The sequence below is a fragment of the Trachinotus anak genome, unplaced genomic scaffold (assembly GCF_046630095.1).
Source record: "Trachinotus anak isolate AG129_WGS33_773 ecotype Australia unplaced genomic scaffold, CSIRO_AGI_Tana_v1 ptg000017l, whole genome shotgun sequence".
NCBI lineage: Eukaryota > Metazoa > Chordata > Actinopteri > Carangiformes > Carangidae > Trachinotus > Trachinotus anak.
This window is the reverse complement of record NW_027273868.1, coordinates 2,847,136-2,870,856: the sequence shown is the minus strand read 5'-3', so window position 1 is coordinate 2,870,856 and position 23,721 is coordinate 2,847,136. Positions and strand designations below refer to the sequence as shown.

The window sequence follows — 23,721 nt, the reverse complement described above, 5'->3', positions numbered from 1 at the left end:
GGCACAAAAGATGCACAAAAGTCACATGACATCTGTCTCTGTCAGCTCCACTGCATCTCCACCTTTCCACTGTGAAAGTGCAGCTGTCTGATGATAGGAATGTAATGCGCTCTGTGTCGATTTGCTTATTTTTTACTAAAACCACAGCTCAAACATGCATCACTCACACCAACCTTCTACCTTCTGTTCCATTTTATTCTAAATGCATTTGTAATAAGATGAAAATCTGACTTCTCTTACATCTCCATAAAACCAAAAGTTCTCCGTGGTCAGGCTGATAATAACACAAAGATGTTTAGTGTGCCTGTGGACACACTGAAAAAAAAAAAAAAAAAGAAATAAAATGCACAAATCTGTGAGTGGTCATAGAGTGAAAAAGGAAATTAAAGTTATTTTTTAAAAAATGAATTTAAATATTTTCCATTTAAACATTTAAATTCTCTTACATTCAATGTCTTATTAATATTTGTTCTGTCCATTATCTGCTATGAGCTCTGACCTTTAACATCTGTTTTAATGTAACTGTAGTTTTTCTGATGCATGTAACTGACCTGAAGCTGATTATGCTGCAGCTTGCACTCACTAAACCTCTTCCTTTCCACCTTTGTTCAGCATTTTTTATCTACCTTATTTTATTTGCTTTGTCCATAGTGACTTTCCCCATAATATTTATTATATATAATCTTTATCTTTTAAGCTATACAGATACCTTGGTATCCTAAAATGCTCTTGACAGAAGCCAGTCGTGGATTGATAAACAACCCACAGCCAGTGGTAATCTAGAAGATTTTTGCCTATAAGGTAAAAAATACTCCAATCCAAGTAAAAGTCCTGAATTCAAAAATATATTGAATGGAAATGTACTTAAGTTATCAGAAGTAAAAATAGTCCTCACACAGAAAAACCTCCCCCTCCAAATTATATTATTACAGCCTATATATTAATTGCATCCGTTATGCAGCATTTTGTAGTTCAGAGGGATTTTTTTGTTAAACAGCTCTAAAATAATGTAGAGGAGTAAAAAGAACAACATTGTCACAACATTACACTGTCTCTGAAATGTAGTGAAGCAGAAGTATGAAGTAAAAGTAAAGCAGTAAAATACAAGTAACCAAACTTAAAATGTAATTATTGTAGGGTGCTTATGGTTTATGTCAACAATTCAAATTATTATTATTATTATTATTATTATTATTATTGTTCTCTTTAAAGTTAAATGAATCCACTTTAATCAAGGACATTGTATTTATTCATGTATCCACTGTGCTGATAAAGACAGCTTCTAATAATGTTTTTGTGTGTAAACGTTACACTTTCTATATGAGAAATGTATCAAAGCATGTGGAAATGTGACGAAGTGCAAATAAAATAGATTTAAACAGTTTCCCTCATTAAGTAAAAATAACATTATTTCAAATGATATGACACCAGAATTTTAAAACAAACCTTGAGAGAAACCAGCATGCGTTTTTATTTTTTGTTTGTCTGTTGTGTAAGCATAAAAAAGGATTGGTGCTGCTGCTCCTCCTCATCCTCCTATCTCTGGTATTTGGATTAAAGGGGACAACGAGCTTTATGAGCTTCAGGGCTTCCGTCAGTATTGTTGGCCAGAGAAGGAGCAGTAAAGAGAGTCAACAGGCCAGCAGAGCACACCGCCGTTTGTCAAGTTCAATGTTAATGTTTAACAGTCCGAGACACAGAGAGAGAGAGAGAGAGAGAGAGAGAGAGAGAGAGAAGGAGATTGAAATTCAGTTACAATGGTCAGAATCCAGCTTCTTTTTAATCAATATAAACAAGACATTTATCTTATCATATATGCAGCTGTTCTATTCTATTCTATTCTATTCTATCCTAACCGTTTACTGATTAATTTTCCTGGTTGCTCCTTCTGGACTACAGAAACAGCCAGTGACCATTTTAATGTTCCGTCTGTTTAAAGGTCCAGTTTGAAGTTTTGTTTCACTGTTAAAAGAACCTGAAATTTCACATTATTGCTGTTTAACACACGAACAAAGCCAATAAACAGTCATTCTTAATTTCAGCAAGTTCTTTTCCTCTGCGTACACGAGTGATAATTAAAAGTCCACTGTAACTCTCTCTCACTCCTTCTGTCACATAATGAATATTACATAGACATGACTCTTCGTGAGCATGCGCATTTCATCTCTTTACCGTATCCAAAGGACATTTTTCAGTTTTATTCAGCCCGAAGCCTGAAGCACAAAGTTAGAAGATGTGTTCCTCGATCATCCCCCTGCAAAAAGGACATGTGAAGTAACAAATGAACTAATGATCGTCCAAGAAGTTAAAGGTAAATATGAAGGCGCAAAGTGGCAGTCAATATTTTCTAAAGGGAAACCAGAATGTTCTTTTGTTCACATTTCAAAACTGTGTTCATGGAGTGGGCCTGGAATAGCCTACATTTTTGCGCGCAGGCTAAAATGCCCGGTAGCACCATGTAAAAGGTGTGTTTCATGTGCAATGTTTTTTTTGTTTGTTTGTTTGTTTTTTGATGTTTTTGTTTCTGTTTTAAGTTTTTATGTATTATATATGGGCATTATAGAACACGGAGAGTTTCTATAAATAGGCTCCACCAAAACTGTTTAAAAGACTACTAAATGATAATTGGGTCAATCTTCTTGTGAAATAAAACCACAAAACGCAAATTAAGTCTTACAAGTATTTGCTTAACTGAGAATTTCCTGTATTCAAAGCAAAACCAACATTTATTTCAATGTGCGCAGTGTTTCAGGTCCGTTCGTCCTGTCCACAGAAAGCGTTCGGCCCGCGTCAAAGCCAAGGAGCGGGTTCCAGCTCTCTGTGCACCACGAAACGTAACAAAGCACAGCGACAGCCTTAAAGACCGGAGCTTATACTACATTGTATACTTTTACATATTTTACACGTTTGTTTTCAGTCTTACTTGAAATAGCAGAAGTAATGAGGACACAGAGAAAGAGTCACCAGAGTGAATTTGTGGGCTTTGATGCGCCATGGTCACTTAGAAATCTTATCTTCGTGGTTCTGTCTACAACAGTAAAATATATGTTAGAACAAAAAGTGAAAAGGGGGGACTCCGCTTTGTTCAGGTCATTTCGCTAGTAAAGGAAACGATTGCGCGCTCAGCTGAGTGGAGTTTGTCACTCCGCCTTGTCTCCAGGCTGTCGGAGCTGACAGGGGAGCTGCTGGACACATGTTTGTAAAGCGGACACATGATAAAACAATGAGCTGATAGAACACCAGCCGTGACTCATCCTCCCCGGTGAAACCGAAGCAGGCCTTACATGACAGTCACGGCTTTGGACGCCATCCACACTCTGCAGGGAATCAAAGACGGATCGTGTTCTCTGACGTCAGCCCCCCGGACTGTGTTTGGAAAGTAGAGTCAAGATCCTATAAAAACCTGGATGCAGCAAACATCGCGCTGTTTGGATGTAAAAATGCTGAACCTGCAGCTGCAGCTGAGGGGGACAGGGAAGCGTCCGCCCCACACTCCCTGTCACTCATGTGTTGTTATGACGGGTCTATGGTGCAGTGTGTGTGTGTGTGTGTGTGTGTGTGTACGCACAACGCTGTGCTGTTGTAAAATCTTCGCGGGAGGCTCCAGCGAGAGCCAATCCTGTCGGTCACACGACTCTCAAGGTCAAGCGCTTCTCTCACCCGCTTTCTCTCTCTCCTCTCTCTCTCTCTCTCTCTCACACACACACACACACACACACTCACTCTAACACACAGGCGTTTTGTAGGTACACAACATACAGGCCACACAGATGCGCACAAACAGCGCAACGCACCGAAGTGCCTTTTTTCTGTTTCTATTTCACGTGTCTGCTGCTGTTTAAAGACGCGCAGGTCGTTTGAGACATTAAAACCATAAAACTATTTTCAAAACATTTTTTTTTTCCATTTAATTACCCATTTTCTCCCAAGTGCTCAATTTTCATGATAGAATATTCGGGTATGACTACAGGCTGTTTTGTATATTATTATATTTAAGGTTTATTTAATTGTTTAATAATTTTAGATATTTTCAGGACGAATTCCGTCCAGTTCTAATGCAGTTCTGCTTGATATCATGCAATACAGTTTCTAAAAAAAAATCCTGCTGGTTTATCATAGACATAAGTTGTAATTTGCAGCAATAGAAAGCAGCTTAAGTAATTAGTTTCCGTAAAAACTGATTTTAAATCAAATCAAATACAATTAATTCCATGAAGAATTCCAAGTTTTTACATTTGCTGTATCATTTTCAAATTGAAATATTAGAGCTTCAGCAAGTGGCTGAAGAAAGAAATTCTGAAACTAAACTTCTAAAATATAAAATAAATAATAAATAAATAAAATCATTTTCTGTTCATGCTGTGATGCCTGCATTGAAATTCGGGGCTTCCGGTTTCGAGAGAATTAACACTTTGTCAAATTCAGTTTATAGGAAGGTTTGTTCACACGGCTCTACACAGGCCTGTGAAATGACAGGAGGATACGAATAGCAGGGAGGCCGGATCCAAATATGAATTCACGGTCTCGTAAACACTTGTAATCCGCATGTGCAGTCAGGATTCCTCTGCTGTTTGTCCAGTTCGGGGATCTCCACTTCCAGCCTCTGATATGATTTGTTCGCAGTTTTAACGCGCGGAGGTTGTTGGAGGTTGTTTCAGTTTTCATGTTTGATGAATTTAAAGATAAATGAGCTACGACTGCATCGGGATTAAAAGAATTTATTAAGTGCTGCACTATCTTTGATTACTGGTTTACAGGCGTTATAAACAATATGGACAGCATAATAGTGTGTTTCAGCTATTGGCTACTGGACACGCACAGCACTGACAAACAATAAAATACAAACAGTAGACAGACAGTAACATGAAAGCAGGCAGGGAGCTGCTGTATTTACAGGGTGCCTCTGAGAATAAAAACATCTTCTCCTCGGAGGGCCATGCTTCTTTTCTTTCATCTTTTTTTATCCTTAATGTCTTTTCTTTGTCTTTTTTCTTCCATGTTTTGACGCAAACGGGCGCGCACAGTCCCAGTCTTCCAGGAGCACCACGTCGACTCTTTTTTTTTCTCAATTTTTGTCTTTTCACTCAGTTCATTTTTTAACAGCAGGCTGAAACGCCCAGTCCCTTTACTAAATCAGTCCACACAAACAAGAGCCTGCATGCTACGGCGCACTGCTCTTCACTTTGGCCACGAACTTCTTCTCCTTCACCCTCCTGTTCTGGAACCAGATGGTGATCTGCCGCTCCGACAGGTTGGTCATGGCCGAGATCTTCCTCCTCTTGTCCTTGGTGATGAATTTGTTGGCGGCGTACTCTTTCTCCAGTTCCTTGAGCTGGACCTTGGTGTACGGTATCCTCTTCTTCCTGCCTCGGCGGAAAGGCGAGCTGTCGTGCTGATGTGCCACCACATCTGTTTAAAAAAGTGGACAAAAGAGAAGAGGACAGACAAGCGGTCTGAGGGCGAGGCTGCACACACCAGGACACATGTACACACTCCGGCGCTTCGCTGCATCTCATGTCTGCGGCTAAAATGACAACTAGGACAGACTTTCTGCTCGGAGCGGACAGGAGACGGGCAATATGGTGGCTGTCTGCTGTCTGCAAAGCAGCACGACCATGAGGCTGAGCTGCACTGTGGTGTAGCTACACACCGGTGCATCCACATGCAGGTGGACAAAAGTTAGTGTAAGACCCTCTGAGGGGGATTATTTTGTCTTTCGTGATTTCTCCATTTATTGCAGTGGTGACATTCAGTTACCCTGAGTGTGATGAGTAAAGTCAGGTGGAGATGAAATGAGCTGTGTTGTTAAAAACCACTAATTAAAATCCAGTTCAGTGGGATCCATGTGTTGATCATTGTGGTGAGGGTTATACCACCGCGGTGTCAACACTATGAGCATCAGTCACCCGAATATTATTTTATTATCAGATTAACTAGATGGGTCATCAGCACCAGCAACACCTGACCTTTTGGTTAATTAATGGCCTTGCGGTACATGAAGCAGCTGAGACCACTTTCCCATTCAAGTGATACTGTTTGCAGAAACCACTCGTCACATGTGCATTACATTAGTCCAAATTTATGATGACTGAATTTAATTATCAGAGAATATGAATGAGGCTAAAATTTGGATTCAAATTAAAGTCTATCAGTTGTTCCTAATAAAATACGTCACCGTAGCTGTAGGCTACTGTCATCATTCTTCATTCATTTAAATGCTTCCACTGGACAGTGATCGTTTTAAAGGGAGAATAAAAAGCGATGCATTACCAGCCAGAGCGGACTTCCAGAGGTGCCCGGCCTGCCCCTGGTCCTTGGAGCAGTACATCTGTCCCCCCCAGCCGTTGGTCAGAGCCCAGGGCTGGTAGCTGTCCATGGGGAGTAGGGTGTCATGGCGGGGCTCACCGGTGCCCAACGACTGGACCACCGACACGTCCAGGTAGCTGGCCACGGACTGGTATGGGCTCGGGTAGCCGTGATAAAAGGCGAACTCCTTTGCCCGGTGGTTCGGGTATTCGTCAGAGTTAACTGTCGTGTCCATGTACTGCGAGCTGAGCGCGGCTCCGGCTGCCTGGGTGCACGACTTGAGAGAACCCCGCCCCATCCTGCATGGGTAATAACCGTTACCAAAGTAGCTGTAAGGTAACGCGGGGGCGGCGGAGGAGCTTTGGTGCGGCACAGCGGCCGCCGGACACGGTCCGCACTGCTTTCCCGAAGACGCGCCGGTCTCGCCGGAGCCTGAAGCGGACACGTCCACTGTGGAGTAGCCAGCAGAAGAGTGCACCAGGCTGGACGGGTGGCCGCCCAGTGCAGCGGCGGCCGCTGAGTGCGCCATAATGTTGCGACACTGGCTAGCCGCTGTGGCCGCAGCGAAGTTGCCGCTTCCTACTAGCCCCTCCATGTTCTTGTTAAGGTCGTCCAGGTTGTTATCATACACAAACATTACCGTGTCCGCTGGCCAGCGAGGGTTTAGGACCAGGGAGGCTGTCATAGGCTCTACTTTTCCCGGTCTGGTCTCCGCTGGTCGCCGTTTCCTCTCAGACTTTGTCCGGTCCTGTACGCTCAGCTGCTACATTGGCTGAATGAGGTGAGCTGGTGCGTATTTCTTCTTCTGGGAGCGCTGCCTCTCCTGCCCACATGCACAGCTCAGTTAATTCACAAGTACAGTCACACGCACTGTCGTGGCACGCGTGCGCTGACTTGCTGCACCATTTAGTGACGGCGCTCGCTCGCGGGCAAAGACTCCGGGCGACCGTCTGGACCCCCGGTTACATCCCCGCCGCAACCTTGACGCAACAAGCCCCAGGACCGGGAGAGGGGAGGGGGGCGCCTGTCCATTGGATGAGGCCGGAGCATCACGTGATGGGGATTGTCAGTCAAAGAGAAAATATTTTTATGAGGCTCGAGCTGTGGCACGAGAGGAACATGAGCAGCTTCCTGAGCGCGCTGCTCTGCTTCGTGCAGCGGCATCACGTCAAAGACATCTCTGATGTCCTGCGGGTCGCTGCAGAATGTAACATTATCTCTGTGATTCACACACAAACAAGAAACGAGCTGAGCAGACGATGGTTTGTGTTGTGCGTAAAGGCGCATGGGGAACGCGCGCTAGCTGAGATTCCTACTGTGGAGTGTATTCTCTCTGTTGCTCTCTGAACTCTGCTGGTAGAGGCTGCAGAGAAAGGCTGCCCTTTGTTTTATTCTTTATTGTGATATTGGTGGAGGCAGCCAGGAGTGTGTCTGTGTGTGTGTGTGTGTGTGTGTGTGTGTGTGTGTTTGTGTGTGTGTGTGTGGTCTGCAACAGAGCACACATCAAAGGCAAATCAAACTACCATTTATCACAATGAACCACGGATACCTGAACCAGCGACTCGTTTATATGGTTCATGTTTGATGAAATCTTGTCTTTAGTCAACACTGAGTGATAAACAGGCAGCATACACAGGTTCTGGATGTAAATATGAAGTAAATCAAAAAATATATATAAAAAAAGAAGGAACGATATTGTGTTGTTAATATGTTGAATTCCTCTAACCGTTGGCTGTAATTATTTGAACTCCAGAGTAAAATGCTCACCATAGCACAGGGTTATGGACATATTTAAAGACTTATAATCGGCGTTGCCAAATATATGAAGACAAAGTTTAACGCTGTCATAAAAGTATTAAAAATCATTACGCACCAGGAGTTATTCCAGTTTTCAGACACATTTGATTATTAAAATAATTGCACCCGCTTGGACATTTTTCAGTCTAAATTTATGTGTTCTTTTCGCCTGTCCCGTTCTTACATCATCTGACTAAAGGAAGCGTAAATGGATTTATAGGAGGGGGGGGGGGGGGGCTTGGGAAGGTTCGAGAAACACGGATTTAGAAAGGTCTTCTGAGCAAAGTTATTTACGCAGTTATTTCACTGCCTGCTTTTGGTTTTGAATTTGCAGGAACTTCCAAGGTATTTTAGGAAGGACCCTTCAGCACGCTGCTGCACAGTACGCCTGCATGGATGCACTGTCACCCTCTGCACAATTTAACGACAACAGGAAGTGTGTGATTTCATGTGTAGTTTCCCCTAAATAAGTCACTTCAAATGAGTCGCCTACCTGCAAACGGGAGCCAGTATTGTTGTAGGAATAACAAGCTGTTGTTAGTAACTAGGTCTACAGCATTAACAGGTCATCTTTAAGGGAAAAAAGACTGCGTTGAGCTTCAGTGATGCGTCACAAATGTCATATTATTTCAATTGAAAACTTTTAGATTCCGCATTTTTATTATTTTTTTTTACAGATCTTATTTTAGTTATCGTGTGGGCTACATTGTCTTACTCGTGTGGTATCTGTGGAAACCACGAGATAGTGGGTAGCTAATCTATGTGGCAACATGAGCTTCTTATACTTCCTGTGGGTGTAGCAGAGGTAACAACTAGTTTTCCAAAGTAGGTTAGCATTTTATTTCATCGTATTTGACTGCTTTTTATTTTTGCTTGCTGCAGCAGGGAATCCGCACTGCTCTGCTGCTGCCGCCATTCTTTCTCTATAGGGGCCACGTCCCGGCAAAATGAATGATGCACAATACACCACAGTGTATTTTTGCATTAGACTTCATGTTAAACACCAGCCTTCAGCGTTATTCACTGGCAGCAGATGACAGAAGCAGGTGTGAAGCTTCTCCGGGTGATGGAGGTGGAGGCTGCAGGGAGCAGTGAGGATGGGAGCGGATGTGTGTGTTTTCTCTGCGTGTTACTTCCACTGCGTGTAGGTGTCAATCTGGAACATGCAGTGAGAGGAAAGAAACTGTCAAAGGCTACTGCTCTGAGCTGTGGCGGAGACTGAGCTAATAATGTGAAAATGTGGAAGAACAACACGTGAAGCAAACCAGCAAATTAAAGCGCACTTCTGAAGGAGGATATACAGTTTGAAATGTTTTTGAATCCAAAAGTAGCAGCACAGTCTGAATTCAGAGCTTTAAAATGACATATGCTGACATGAAGTGTGACTGAAATGAAGAGGAGGAGACGTCTGTTCAAGGGTTTTGTTTTTTTCCTTTATATATATATATGTTTTTATTTTGTTTAGTCAGGCAAAATGTAGCTTTTCAAACTAAGTAAGTAATACACCATAAAATAAAAAATATAAATAGTAAAATAAATAAAAAAGGAAAAAATCTGATTTTCAGATCCATTTTGGGAATGGATGAATATCGTGAGATGTGGTTTGAAAGCTCCAGAAACAGCCCCAGTATAGGCCTACACGCTGACTTTTTTTCCTGTATTTTCAGTAATATAATAATAATAATAATATTTCAGTTCATTTTATTTATATTTGACTATATTTGACAACTATTCCCAAGGTCAAGAATGAATTTTCAAGTTCAAATAATAAATAAACGAGTAAATAGACATAAAAAGAGTAGCTAAGTGAGCGCGTCTCTCTGGGCTTAGAAAACTAAAGGTGCATCAACACACGGAGCCGCTGATATAGCCGCAGACAACAGCTCTGAATCAACAGTATGAAGGTGAAGCTATTAGAGTTTCACATGTCTACACTGTAGAGGAGTCAATGCGACTGTTTCCTCTCCGTAAAGGCCTGACGTGTGGGTTCAGAGTGTGTGTTCTGGCCGCCTGTTTAAAAAGTTCTGCTACTGACGGAACTTCTCAAACAGCCTGGACAGCACACACGAGCAAACCACCCAGACAGTCAGTCTCTCTCCCATGGTGTGGTCTGCCGGGGGGGGGGGCAGCCCGGCCCCTGGGGGTCAAGGTCAAGTTCAACTTAGAAAGAGAGAGGGAGGAAGGGGGGAAGGTGCAGACAGAGGCACAGACAAATGTAATCAGCTCAAGTTCAAGGCCACTGCGCAACTTGAAGCTTCTTCTGTTTATGTGTGTGTGTGTGTGTGTGTGTGCGTGTGTTAGCAAGCAGATAACACAGAAGACGCCATGCTGTCTCGGTGATGGACACCGGCACGGTCCAGTATAACCAGCCCCTCCACCCCCATTTTTCAATGTTTATGTGTATAAATCTTATTTATTCATGGGCTTATAAAATATAAGACTTTATCACAGACTTTTATTTTTCATTTTACAGCAGGTGATCAGCTCAATCAAAAACAAAAAATAATGTAATAACATGTAGTAGTGGCTCTGCACTGCAAATATGAAAATGACATCTGAACAACAGTTTGTTTCAGTGTTACCACTAAATTGTTACATGTCGTGCCCTTGCACTCGCCCATTCAATATACTGTTCCTCTCCCTCATCTTCACCTCTCTGTTCCTCTCCCTCATCTTCTGTGGTGATTGACTTGCCATGTCTGTCTGCACTAATTTTCCCAAAAGGACACAGTGAATCGGTTAGTCAGCAGAAATTCAAACCATACTAGGCATCTAGGTTTTTGTAGCCTCACAGTTTAATTATTCCTACCTGATGTCATCATTGGTCTCCTCTACAGCAGATGCCGTCACCGACCTCATGTCTGTCTCCTTCACCCCTTGCCTGTGTTTTTCTCCGCTATATTCATATGGTCAAACAAGCATTGTTCAATAGCTTTGAATAAATTACACATCTTGCTAATGCAATTTTTCAATATAAATAATATTTAGAAATTAATCACTTGATATCAAGTGGCTGTTCCTACACTTCCACCTAGACCAACTTGTCGTCTTCCCCTGTCTCTCCTGATTCTATCTCTCCCTTCTTCTGTTCTTTCTCTCCATCCTCACACCTGAATCACATGAACTTTGTGTTAAGGAGGTTTAAAAATACAGCAGTCAAACCACATATAAAAAACATGAAATTTTAATTTTAAATTATATCCGTATTGGATCAGTTTGGAAATCCTTTGGAGAAATCAGTTACTGATTGGATGCTGCATCTGATACAGTACATCATAACAGCACTGTTTACAAGCCTTCTCTTGATACACTGATATAACTTACCCACTGTCTTTCAACCACTTTGAAAAGTTTTTTTTCATCCCCTCAAAATCTTTCTCCTTCTCCCTCTTCCTCTTTCTGTTTTGTGCCCCCGAGAGCTGTCTCTTCTGCCTCTCCATCTTTGCTTCCCGTCTGTCATTAGATGTAGCCTAACAACACGATTCAAAATGAAAAAGAAAAAAAAAACTCTCGAGGGGGCGCGCACTGGAACGTCTAGTGTGTGTGTGTGGGAGGGGGCGAGAGGAGGGGAGGAGAGGGCGCGGAGAGGCGCCTAACTAGTGACATGCCTCTCTGTTATTGATCATATCATTTACACATGCACAAGCAGCTGTTAAATACAGAAAATGCCGACTCAAAATATTTTTCCCCCCATCGCTTTGGCGCCCCCGCTAGCGCGGCGCCCCTATGCGCCGCATATAGTGCATACCCACTTTTTGCGCCACTGAGTATAACCAGTATAGCCGGTATAAAGACAAACATCCAGACTGCTGCTGCTCTGCCGTTCAATCATTTACCAAGAGAAATTCACCATGAAGAGATGAAGAGACTCAGCTGTTTGAAGGAACCTTCATTTCCCTTCAGAATAAGAGTATTACTAATATTATGTGTTTCACGTCACGTATACAAATGATCAACACAGTTATCAATTCAACAGCAGCATTTTTGCATTTTCTCCCCCAGTCAGAGTAACTCTATAATATCATCATTTTACACTGTTTCCGTTCATCAGGGGGAGACTGAAACTCAGGCCTATTGACCGCAGGTGCCTGAAGGAAAGTGGTATTTTGAAGGATTTGTCTTTTTGACATGACATTGTTTTGTATTGCATGTACAAACTGAAAACGAATTAGCAATGGAAATTGCTGCTGTCTCATCTGGATGTATTTATAACCATCTAATGATTTTGGCTAAAATATATTTAATCATAGTATCTGATAATTACTCTGACTATGTCAGGAAAAGAACTGACAGTTGCTGAAATATTTGCCAGGACTGAGGAGGAAACACCCCCATAAAGTTCATACGTCTCATCTTCTTTGAATGTGTTTTGTCATTAACGCAACAAAACAACAATGAATGACTTGCTTACAGGGGAGAAACTGAATTTACACAACCCAGACTGTGAAATGGTTTAGAATGTATACAATCATACATACCATAAGTAAGATGCGCTTATGCATGAGTGGGAAGGGTCGGGCAATAAAAGGATGGACAGAGGAACAAGGAAGGGTTTTTTTAAATTCAATTACTGCAGAAATATGCGTAAATAGATGATAGTATTACTAGATGTTTATAATACATGTCAACATATGCGCAGTATGAATGTACGGGCTGAGGAACGACACAATGACAAAGAATCTCCGAATAAATAAGGTTTGCCCATCAGTGAAGACAAAATGATCACTAAAAGAAAACAGTTAAAATAAAAGAACTGCAGTGTAAGTACAAAGTGTTGACCGGCCAAGAGGAGAAAATGTTTACATCATAATAACTGCTCACGCACGCAAAATCATGCATCCAAACCGCACTGACGGTGCCAGTGAAACACACCGTCTTCTCCATTGCCGAGCTGTAGCTTAATACTTTATTCTTTTGCATTTGATGGAAATTTTACCTGAACAGTAGCCGACGTTGTACGTGTGGCCTATAATGTGGCACAGATAAATAATAACTCATATAATGGTTCGTGATTTTATTCTCATATAGTCACATATACACAAGTCAAACATTTTCATTAATTTAATTATTTATTGTATCCTACTTTCACTCTAGCGCGTTCAATTCAATCAAACCGAATTTCTCAAAAGACAAACATAAGAACAATCTAAAGTAGGCTCTGCTAACGTAAGGAGAAACTTGAAATACACCAGGTGTAATAGCAGCGGCGGTGAAAATACAATTATAATTCAGCGTCAGAAAAACGTGCTGACTGAACTGCGGATTTTTTAAACCTTTATGTCGAGTCCTCGAGAGTCTTTCTGAAGCAGCCCGTCATGTACACTTCCTGATGGGAAGTAGAAATAAAGAAATACTTAAAGAAACAAATAAAAATAAATGATTAGGTATTAATATCAATATTAGGTAAATAAATTAAATGCCCATAAAAAGAGTAATAAGTAATATTTGACGCCAAGATACTGAAGAAATGTTACCTGCACCAGTTTCCATTGATGGTTTCCTGTAGAAGTGTCCAACAACAGGTTATTTTGTTTATTTGTGGAGCGTACAGTGTGGGTCTGTGGTGTGAGGATTTATAATCACACAGCCTTTCTTCGTGTCCACCGTGATGAAAACACTGAAGTTCAGCAGCCGGTTACATGTTTAATCTGCAAAATGTCCGAAAAAGAGGCAAAGCGCTACGGGCGGTTTGCAGGGGTAGGATCCACTCTTGGCTTCCTGAGAACACTGTTAAAAATGGGAATCAGCTTAAAAACATAAATGCTGAGACTTGGCTGTGCAGTTTTATTTTACATAGTCAATAAAATGAATGAAACCGTGCATTAGTGAGCTCAGAGGAAGGAAGATCTGAAGTTTGGAGTCTCAGATGATCGATATGACTGGTGAATTCAGGGAAATGCGACAGACAGTTGACATCATGGCTAAAATCTCTTCCTGGATTTTAACATATAGTCAGAATATGATACGTATCGTTTCTACACCAGATATTAAACAGCAGAGGCTGAGGACTGCACCACTAACAGCATGGATGTCAGTCTAGTTAGATTTCTCTGACAATGTTAGTTTCCTCCAATGGACAATTTCATTAATACTCTCAACTTTTTGTTTTTTACTGAATCATTTTCAGTTTGAGTGTTGGACCACATGTTCTGCTCCTCTTTGATGAACACACTCACAGCCAGTCCCTGTCCAGGATCAGCTGAGTGTGAGTGCATGGAATTATGGACCCCACTGTATGTTGAACATATAAAACATCACTACACTTTCTACAGGTCAGAGGTTGCTGTTCATCAGATGAGTCTTGTGTGCTGCTGGAAACATTTCAAATAAATATTGACACAAAAAACAAAAACAAAAAATGCTGGGTCAGCAACAGAGTCGTGCTCCCCCATTGCCCCAGAATTTGTGAAAGTGAAGTGCTGCAATTTGTTATGTCAATCTGCCATATTTTTCTGAACATTAAGCTTAGCTATCCCTTTTGCCTATTACTCCAAATTTTAACTATCTTGCAAATGAACGGTTTGAGGTCTTCTCTCCTTCTACAGTTTAAATTGTCTCTGTGACAACCTAACAGGTTTCTCCCTGTGTGATTGTTCAACATAAGTGCTAATGGTAGTGGATCCTGGTAACAATTGCCGGTCTTTGAGTCTTAGGGACTGACACTAAACCCTTATGTTATAGCTGCCTGCTTATCAAAAATCAAGTACACCAATCACCCTAAAGAAGTGCAAGATGTCACCAGTATAGTGCTTGATATTTTAAAGAAATATTTTCTTTTAAAACATTTTTGCAAAAGTACATTAGAGAGCACCTTACTTCCTAAACTGTGACATATTTACTGTGGAAATACTGATACTGAATATTTAGACTGGATATATGTGGAAATGGGTTGAAACTGTAAAGCAGTGGGATTTTAAAGAGAGAGAAAAAGGCAGCAGGAGGCTATATGAGTGATGTGTTACAATAGCATGTTCACAGGAGGGAATTCGACTTATTTTGAAGGGAAAGGAATGTCAATCAATGAAAAACTGTATTTTTTTTTTTTTTTTTGCTTGTTTTTTTTTTTTGTTTTGTTTGTTTTTTTTAAACTGAACCTAATGCATAATCAACCAAATAGACGGATACAGCTGTTTGACAAACATACAGACTTGCAGCCATCTTAAACACAGGATATGATACAAAACACATTGTGATTGGACATTTCCTTTACAACAGCAAAAATTATTAACATTTTCTGATATGAAAGGTTGATCACATTAAATAAATTAAGGTCAAGGAGATTTAAAAGCATTATTGAATGACTGTAATTAGTGTCTGTTTACACGTTGATCAGACTGACCTGTGGCTAAAGTGACCTTTGATCCTGTTAGTCTGATGAACATGGGCTGTTGTTTGTATACTGAAGCATCATTAAAGTATAGATGTTTGATGAATAACTTGCACAAATGTCCCCCCAAGACTGAGCCTTACAAGCAATATTTTTCATTCAGGGTAAGGCTGCTATTTCCACTAGGATTTCAAAATAAAATTTAAATGTGCTTTCAATTGCATCCAGTGTTCTTCTACAGGATGCTATCACTGGACAATTGTTAGCTTTTCCATATAAGTCACATGATGATGACAACTTTCCATGACAACTGAGCAAACTCAAGCCACTGAGGAAGACCATGAGATGTGATTGAAAGGTCCAGAAAAGCTTGTAAGTGGACCTTGTGTGAAGATTTTTTTGTTACCAAGGAAAAGAATAAACTTCAACAATTAACTTTTAGAAGTAAAAATATCATATAAAGCACAGTATATGTCACTACTGGCAGGGAGGAGCCAAACTAAAAGACAGGATGAGGCAGGTAACAATGCTGAATGTATGAAATAAGGCCCATAGGTGGGTCGACAAACCAGCAGGCAGGTACACAGGTGGCAGGGTGATAAATGCATGTACAAGATACACTGGCAAAACACACTGGAACATAGACAGTTGAACCCACAATGCGCTGGAGGCAAAGGCAGGTTTAATTAGTGACAGGAGTGATAAGAAAATTAGGAACAGGTGTGTGGGTGGGCGGGGAGGCTCAGGTGATTGCAGATTAAGAACAGATGAACAGGTGTGTGAGGAGACAGGAAAAATGTCTGGGGACATCTGGTGGGCAGATGCAAAATGGCAGATCTGGGGAGGTGAAGAGACAAGCATGGCCAGGGGCTGAGAAGCAGATCACGACAGTATAACTACATATATGGAGGTTTTATGTGTATGGTTTCACTTTAATGTTTTCCAAGTCCATATAAGGAGCATGTCACTTTAGTCATAGAGTTTTTCACCTTCATTTTATAATTTCCAAAGGTAATTTCCTGTATAACGTGCACAAGCTTAAAAAGGCCACTGCATCATAATGGTCACTCTTGTATTGTAAATGACAACAATAACACAGAGCTTTGAATCTTGAGCATTGATTAGATATGTTTTGCATTTATATGAATTCTGTTGTAGAAAGGAAAGTCTGAAAATGTGAAAATTATATGAGTAGGTTTTATTTATTTTTGGACTTTTGTCCACCAGTATTGGCCATAGTGGTTTGTATGGCTGGATTATTAAGACTTGGGCCAAAAATAGAGTGTTGACCACATGTTCTCCTTAGTCTCTGGTCTTTTTGATCACATCCCATCACCTCAAAATATACATTAAAGGTACCCTTTGGCATTTCTGACCACTAATAGCTCTGTGTTTTACATGTGGGTTAGGGTTATACAAACACATGGTAAAAATATAACTGACAGTGACAGTGACAGTGCAGAATCATGCAATATGCTGTTTGAAACTTCTCAAACTTACTGCAGATCTAGCGCAACCTTACACCTTGATTAACTTCTACCAGTTTGAGATGATAGTCACAATGTCATTTGCTTGTTTACTTGCTGCTGCGACCTCTTTGAATATTTAATTCCAGAGAACACCTTCAATGTGATTTTACAAATTTACCTTACTGCAGTGAGAGAAGGCACAATGACAGTGTCCAGTCAAGATATTAGTGAGAACTAATAAAATATCTAATCCCTGCACTTCTGAAATATAACTTTGTCTGGGGCCTCAGGATGTGAAATATGCAAGACCCTTTATGAAGCCATTAGCATTGCTCTACAATCATGACACATAAGCTGTGTCCCAATTCAGGGGCCTTTTCACTCTATACTATCCTATCTAAGAAAGGCACAGAATGCCCCCCAAAAAAAAAAAAAAATTAAAAAAATAAAAATAAAATTAAAAAAATAAAATATTAAATAAAAATAAATTAAATTAAATTAAATTAAATTAAATTAAATTAAATTAAATTAAATTAAATTAAATTAAATTAAATTTAATTTAATTATAAAGAATAAGGGTGAACACAGCTGGTGACTGAAAGTGAAAATCCTCTGTAGGCCAGTGCGTCTCATTTTGGTTTGGCCTTTGTGGTCTATGGTGGATACAAAGGTCCACACCTTCGTAGACCGTGTCCTCTAAACAATGTGGCCCCTGAATTGTGATACAGCTATAGACTCCATTTACACCTGGCATTAAATGCTTCTTGTTTCCATGTTGCATAGATATGATTTTAGACATGTATTAATACCAGGTGTAAATACACCTGGTATTAATACATGTCTCCAGTTTCCACAATGAGATACGACTGACATGTCACATCCTCTTCTTCCCATCTGAGCGGGTCCAAAAAAACCAACAAGCAACAAAAGAAGAAGTAGGCATCCATTAAACTGTGTTATTGTGTTTGCTTGCTTTTCAAGCAAACACAATAACATTGCTTCATGTGCTTTTCACAGCTAATGGCTGCTACATGCTTAGCTGTTACTTCATTAGTTTGGATTAGGTATTTCCTCCCATGTAGCTGTTGTATGTGGACTGACGACGTAATTGCATCTATACTTGTGTTCACCGTGTGTCCCTGACCACCTCCGGAGGTGGACAACAATCCAACCTCAGTGCATCTTGGGTGCATTTACACTTGTACCTTGTGGTCAAGCTGATCACCCAAAACGCACTTTAATGCCAAGTGTAAATGAGATAATAATGTAAACGAAACCTCCTTGGTGGATGTAATGACGATGAGATGTAACCCTGCAGGAATTATCACGTCGCCTGATTAGAGGGAAGAGTGAATAAATAGATCTGACCACTTTTCCAGTTAATAACAGTCAGCAGAGGAAATAATTGGCTGGATAACAATTCAATATGATAATAAATCAACTGTGGAACCATATTGAGATGATATGAACACAGTCTTTTGACATAAAGTAAGTTATTACTCTGTTATTAAAGTTGTTTGATTTGTTTGATAGGTTTTGATTCTTGCAATGTATAACGGGATAGTGGAGGCAACATTAGTGTCGTTATTTTACTGTATCATGAAAGAATATTCTGTTCGATGATTAGTCACATGTGTGGTTATAATGCAGAGTCTTACACAGCATTCACTCCGTCCTGTGTCCTTGAACTTGACCTTGTTGAGCATTTAACAAGAATAGAGTAGCGGTGTGTGTCTGTGTCTGTGAGAGCGAGTGAGAGAGAGAGGGTGTGTGTGTATGTGTGTGTCTGTGTGTGTGTGTGTGTGTGTGTGTGCAGGGTGGTAAGTTTTTTCAGTTTTTTTTTTTTCAAAAAATAAGAATAAACCTATATTAACTAACCCCACTAACAGGTCGACCAGAACATTCCTTCAGTTCACCGGTCAGTTGTTATTTTTTCTGATTACTGAAATAAAATCTATCTCTGAAGATTTCAAAGATTTCAAAGATTTCATTTGAAAAATACAATTTAATTATGAGGAAAACATTCTTCAAAATTGCTGCTGTATCTTCACTAAAGTTTACGTATTGAAACATAGAGTTTTAATCTTCAGTCCTATGTGTGTGTAGTGTACAAACAGATGGAGTTTGCAAAGCAGTTCACCCACAGTGAGCCTGAGTCTCTTGCACTCTGACTGAGGGATGTTTCTGTTAGTCCTGCGCCACAGAATTATGTTCTTATTGTTTTAGTTAAAGTAGAAATAATCCAACAGCAATACTGTAAAGAGCTGTACATTAACAAAGCATAGAGCTGAAAGAAAGTATATGTTAACTGATTAGATAATTGATAGAAAATTAATTTGTAACATTTTTGATAATTTATTTATATGATCATTTGGGTAATTTCAAACATTTTGTATACAGTGATTTGTGATTTTTGGCTATTTAAATTAAATTGACTAATAAATAGACTAAAAAAATAATAAGAAGATTACTTAATAAGTAAAACAATAATTTTTAGCCCTAGTTGATAAAAGAGGGTTAGGGTTAAATATTGTGGTAATAACTGAGTAACTGAATGGATTTAGTAACACTGACAATAAAGAAAAAAACAGAAATAAAAAATTGAGGAGTATTAAAAATAGAGATTCAGATCCAAGAATGTAAGTTATGCTGCTGATGTGGTTCCCAATGAATTAATGAAGCTTTTAAAGGTGAGTTATTATAGAAAACAGACAGCAGAAGACTGACCAAGCTGTGGCCACCTCTGGCTCCTGTCTACTGCTCCATCCATCTCTAGATAAAATGGCATGTCAGTATCAGAATTTAGAATTTGCTGACTGATTAGTTCACAGTGGAATCTCCTGTTTGCCATAATGTAGAGATCAAATGGTTGAAAAGGTATTTTTCACTGCTGCATGCATCAAGGGTGGATATCCTGCAGCTTGTGTGGTACTGTGCTGAAATGCCTTCACCATGAGATGAAAAAATATCAGTAAATATTTTATATCATACTTATATTTTTTCAATCTTATTTATTGATTGCTAATTTGGAGAAGGGGCCCTGGGTGTACTATAATTATGAGAAACAGGCTTCTCACATTTCTCTGAGTCACAAAAATGGATGGAATATATAAACTCGAAATAGGCTACAGAATCAAATGTAGGTAGCCTGGTGTATTAGTAATAATATACCTATTGTTAAGGGAGGCCATGCTTGACCTGTGATATCACTCAAGCAGCTTCATTTAAACAGCAGTGCTGTTATGTTCAGTTCAGTCATGTAATGTAGCTTGTTCATTGGCCTATAGACTGAACCACTCAGCATCATGCATCTTTTGTTCTTGTTTAACTTCTTTATATTTCTCTGTTGCATGCTCATGTAGTTATGATTTTTTTTTTATTTGACATCATTTCATTTGGATGTTTATTGGAGTTGAAGCTGATTATTAAGCTCTCTCTCTGTAGAATCAGCCAAATCTCTTCAGTGGATTAACATGAATAAATAATAATACATTTTTGTTATTTTCACACCATACACTGTTTGATAATATTTTGATATAGATGAGTCACACTTACTTGAATTAAAAAAACTGTCAAGATACAGATTGCTGTTATAGTTGAAATTATCATCTGTTCTTAGTATTGAAGTATTTCATGTGAAAAGATTCACTGTCTCCAGCGTGATTGTTTCCTTCTCCTGATGTGCTTGGCTTTCCCTCGTGTGTGTGTGTGTGTGTGTGTAGTCTGTTGTCTTTCAGGTCTTCATGTTGGTGAGCAGGTCGTGTGGCTCAGGTTCCATCAGCTGGCTGCACCTGAAAGTTGACTGACATCCATCCACACGATATTCCTTATTAATCGAAGAAGATTTGTGATATATATAAAATTCTGACTAGACTTTTGTTCATTCAGGCCTGTGATGGCAGGTCTTACCATGTGATGTTCTGTTCCCTCAGTGGCCAATAGGAGGGAGCCTTGTACCTCAGTGTGCAGTTCAGGTGACCATCACCCACTGAAAACACAGTTACAATGTCAGTGAAGCATCTCAGACTCTGCTGTGCAGTCTGGTTTACACACGTTTCTTCTTCTTCTTCAGTGTGATCAGATAGTCAATAAGATCAATAACAGCACTGTTGTTTAAAAACTGAACTTAATTCATTGTTAAAATCTCCATTCTGTCTCCCAGGAAGCTTCAGACTAACTTAGGTCAGTTTGTAGTGTCAGAACTGACTGTTGCTCTCTTATCTATGAATATTGGTCATGCTTGGCATTGTGCACGGTCACTACTTTAAAGGACCCGTATTTTACACGTCTGTGGTGATTTATTTGAAGTGTTGATATCTATAAGAAGATATACAGTATTTGGAGCTTTAACAACCAAAAACCATCTCTTTCACATTCTCCCCTTCCTGAGTTACAGTGGTGAATAACTGCCAGAAGTGTTTTTGCAGAACATCATGATGTCACTATAAAGTTGGCCTTATATGTGGATATAAAATGTTATCACTTAATTTTATCCTTATAGAGTTAGGTTAAATTGTGTCATAATTAGTGTAAGAATTTGGGAGTTAGAGCCAAAACCATGTTTTGTGAGGTCACCACAAAAATCTAATCAGTTCATCCTTGAGTCCTAAAGAATATTTGAAGAAGTTCAATTGTTTGTACGGACAGACAACCCAAAAACATAATACCTCCAGCCCTGGGTGTCTCTGCGGCAGACATGAGCACAACAACACAGACATTATTACTGGAGAGTAAATCAGAGTATCATTGGCTGGAGAATTGGAAGATAATTGGAAGGACAATTCTTCCATGTTTGTCCCTGTTAGTGTTACTTTTGTCAGCTATTTTTAGATTTAATCTTAGTCCTGAGATAAGGAGTCCATTTTAGTTTTGTTCATATTTAGTCAACCTCACCATTTTCATTTGTATTCAGTTTTAAATCAACTGAAAGTCTGAACATTTTAGTCTCATCTTAGTCTAAGAAAAACATAAACATTTTAGTCTAGTTTTAGTGAAGACCAAGAGATCAAATAACTGAGTCTGGAAATATACAACAACATTGGCAAATCCAATCCATATGAGTCGATTAGACAGTGTCCAGAACACAGGATGCCTCGTGGTTGGATGCCTCCGCCAACCAGCCAAGTTACAGGAAATACAGTCACAATCTCCCTTTCCTGAGTTACAGCACTGAATAATGGCCAGAGAGTTTTTGAAGAACATTATGATGTCACAGTGAAGTTGACCTTTGACCTTTTGAATATAAACTGACTCTCTTCATCATTTTATCCTATAAGACTTTTGTGTTAAATTGTTTTATAAGCATATGGTTTTGTGAGCTATGGTCAAAAACATGTTATATGAGGTTACAGTAACCTTGACCTTGACCCTTGACCTTTGACTACCAAATAATTCTAACCCTAACCTGTTGTTGTGAGATGCTAATACATAACATTACACCACTTCCTTTAGCAGTTGGCATAATATAGCTTTTTTTTAATCTAATGTTTCATTAATTTACCTCAGTTTCTTCATGTGAAGCTTTGATGTGTCTCCTCAGGATCGTGGTAGTCTTATGACCACACTGCTTCCCTTTTGATAAACGCATGGATTCTGTTTTTTTCTTGCCTCGTAGTAACAAAAATGAGCCTAAACATCACCTTGTTTTTTTCTCCCAGGCCCAGTTGTTGTCCTGTCGAGCACCGGTAAGTTACTGTGCTCCAGGAGTGCTCCCAGCCGATATGGCCCTGGCGTGACGCGCAGCACAGGAAATGGAACTGGTGCTCTGTGTATAATGTTTCATCTCCTCAATTTTGTTAGAAAAAAATAAAGAGAGATTTTGGTAATGGTTTTTCATCAAAAATGTTGCATGTTGATATAGTCACAGTTAGTGACTCTCATCTTTGTCAAGGAGAAAAGGTCATAAACATTTTTCATACATTTCGTTGGCGTAATTAACACTACTCCCAGGTATCTGACTGTCACAGCAGGACAACAGAGATAGACCAACAGAATCCAAGAAACAAGAGATGCAACAAGCCAGAAAAGACACAGCAAACTACAGCAGCAGTGGTGAAGATTATTTCCAACATCTTGTAAAATGCTGCTTCGTGACGGTCCCACATTTTTTTTAATGAGAGATAATGAGCTGTGTTGTCCCTGCTGCTGTTCAAAGCAGCAGCCGCTTTCACAGCCTTTTAACACGAAGCTGATTTACTGAACAAACAGTGCATCACATCTGGGCAGCACTATAATCTGCAGCAGAGTCAGCTGAAACAGGAAAGATGAACAGCTGCACATCTTAACTGATGTGTGCAACAGGAAGCACACATTGTCAAGTGAGAAGGAGCCACTCTGGTCACTTCAGTGGGACGATTGTCCTCTGCAAGAAAAGCTTGGGAGACATTGCTAATAATGTAATTCTGATATTCAGCCAGGTGATATGTGACTTGACTGATGTAATTTGCACCAGAGGCATCGTCAGTTGTCTTATCTTTTCTTCTGTTAACACTTGAGTGCCTGCCCAGGATGGTGCTGCTACACCAGAGACACTGCAGCTACAACATCCACTGACAATGTGCTGCGCTCAATATGTTTTAAAAAGACACAATCACTGACTGAAGCATTTCATGCTGAGGCTCCTACACTTACAGGAGCACCAGCCTGGGGATGAGACACGATACATCCATTTTAACAGTCTGACAATGCTCCCTGCAGTTGTGTGTCTGTGTCCCGTCAGTCCTCTCAGAAAGGCAGACTCATCTGGCAGTGTGAAAGGAGTCACCCTATGCAAAAAACTTTGGTGTAAAAAGGGTTCAGATATGCCAAGGTTAATGAAAACAA

General features: G+C 40.0%; 1 protein-coding gene across 1 annotated transcript; it reads right to left on the bottom strand.

The window, feature by feature from the left end:
* Window positions 1-4,702: 4,702 nt before the first annotated feature.
* On the bottom strand, window positions 4,703-7,608 carry hoxb13a (homeobox B13a). The gene is made up of 2 exons (XM_071501403.1): window positions 6,271-7,608; window positions 4,703-5,409 (listed from the first exon to the last, which is right to left on the bottom strand). Exons 1-2 carry the CDS (start codon window positions 6,989-6,991, stop codon window positions 5,162-5,164), a joined length of 969 nt encoding a protein of 322 aa, XP_071357504.1. The 5' UTR covers window positions 6,992-7,608; the 3' UTR covers window positions 4,703-5,161.
* Between the last annotated feature and the right edge of the window lie 16,113 nt (window positions 7,609-23,721).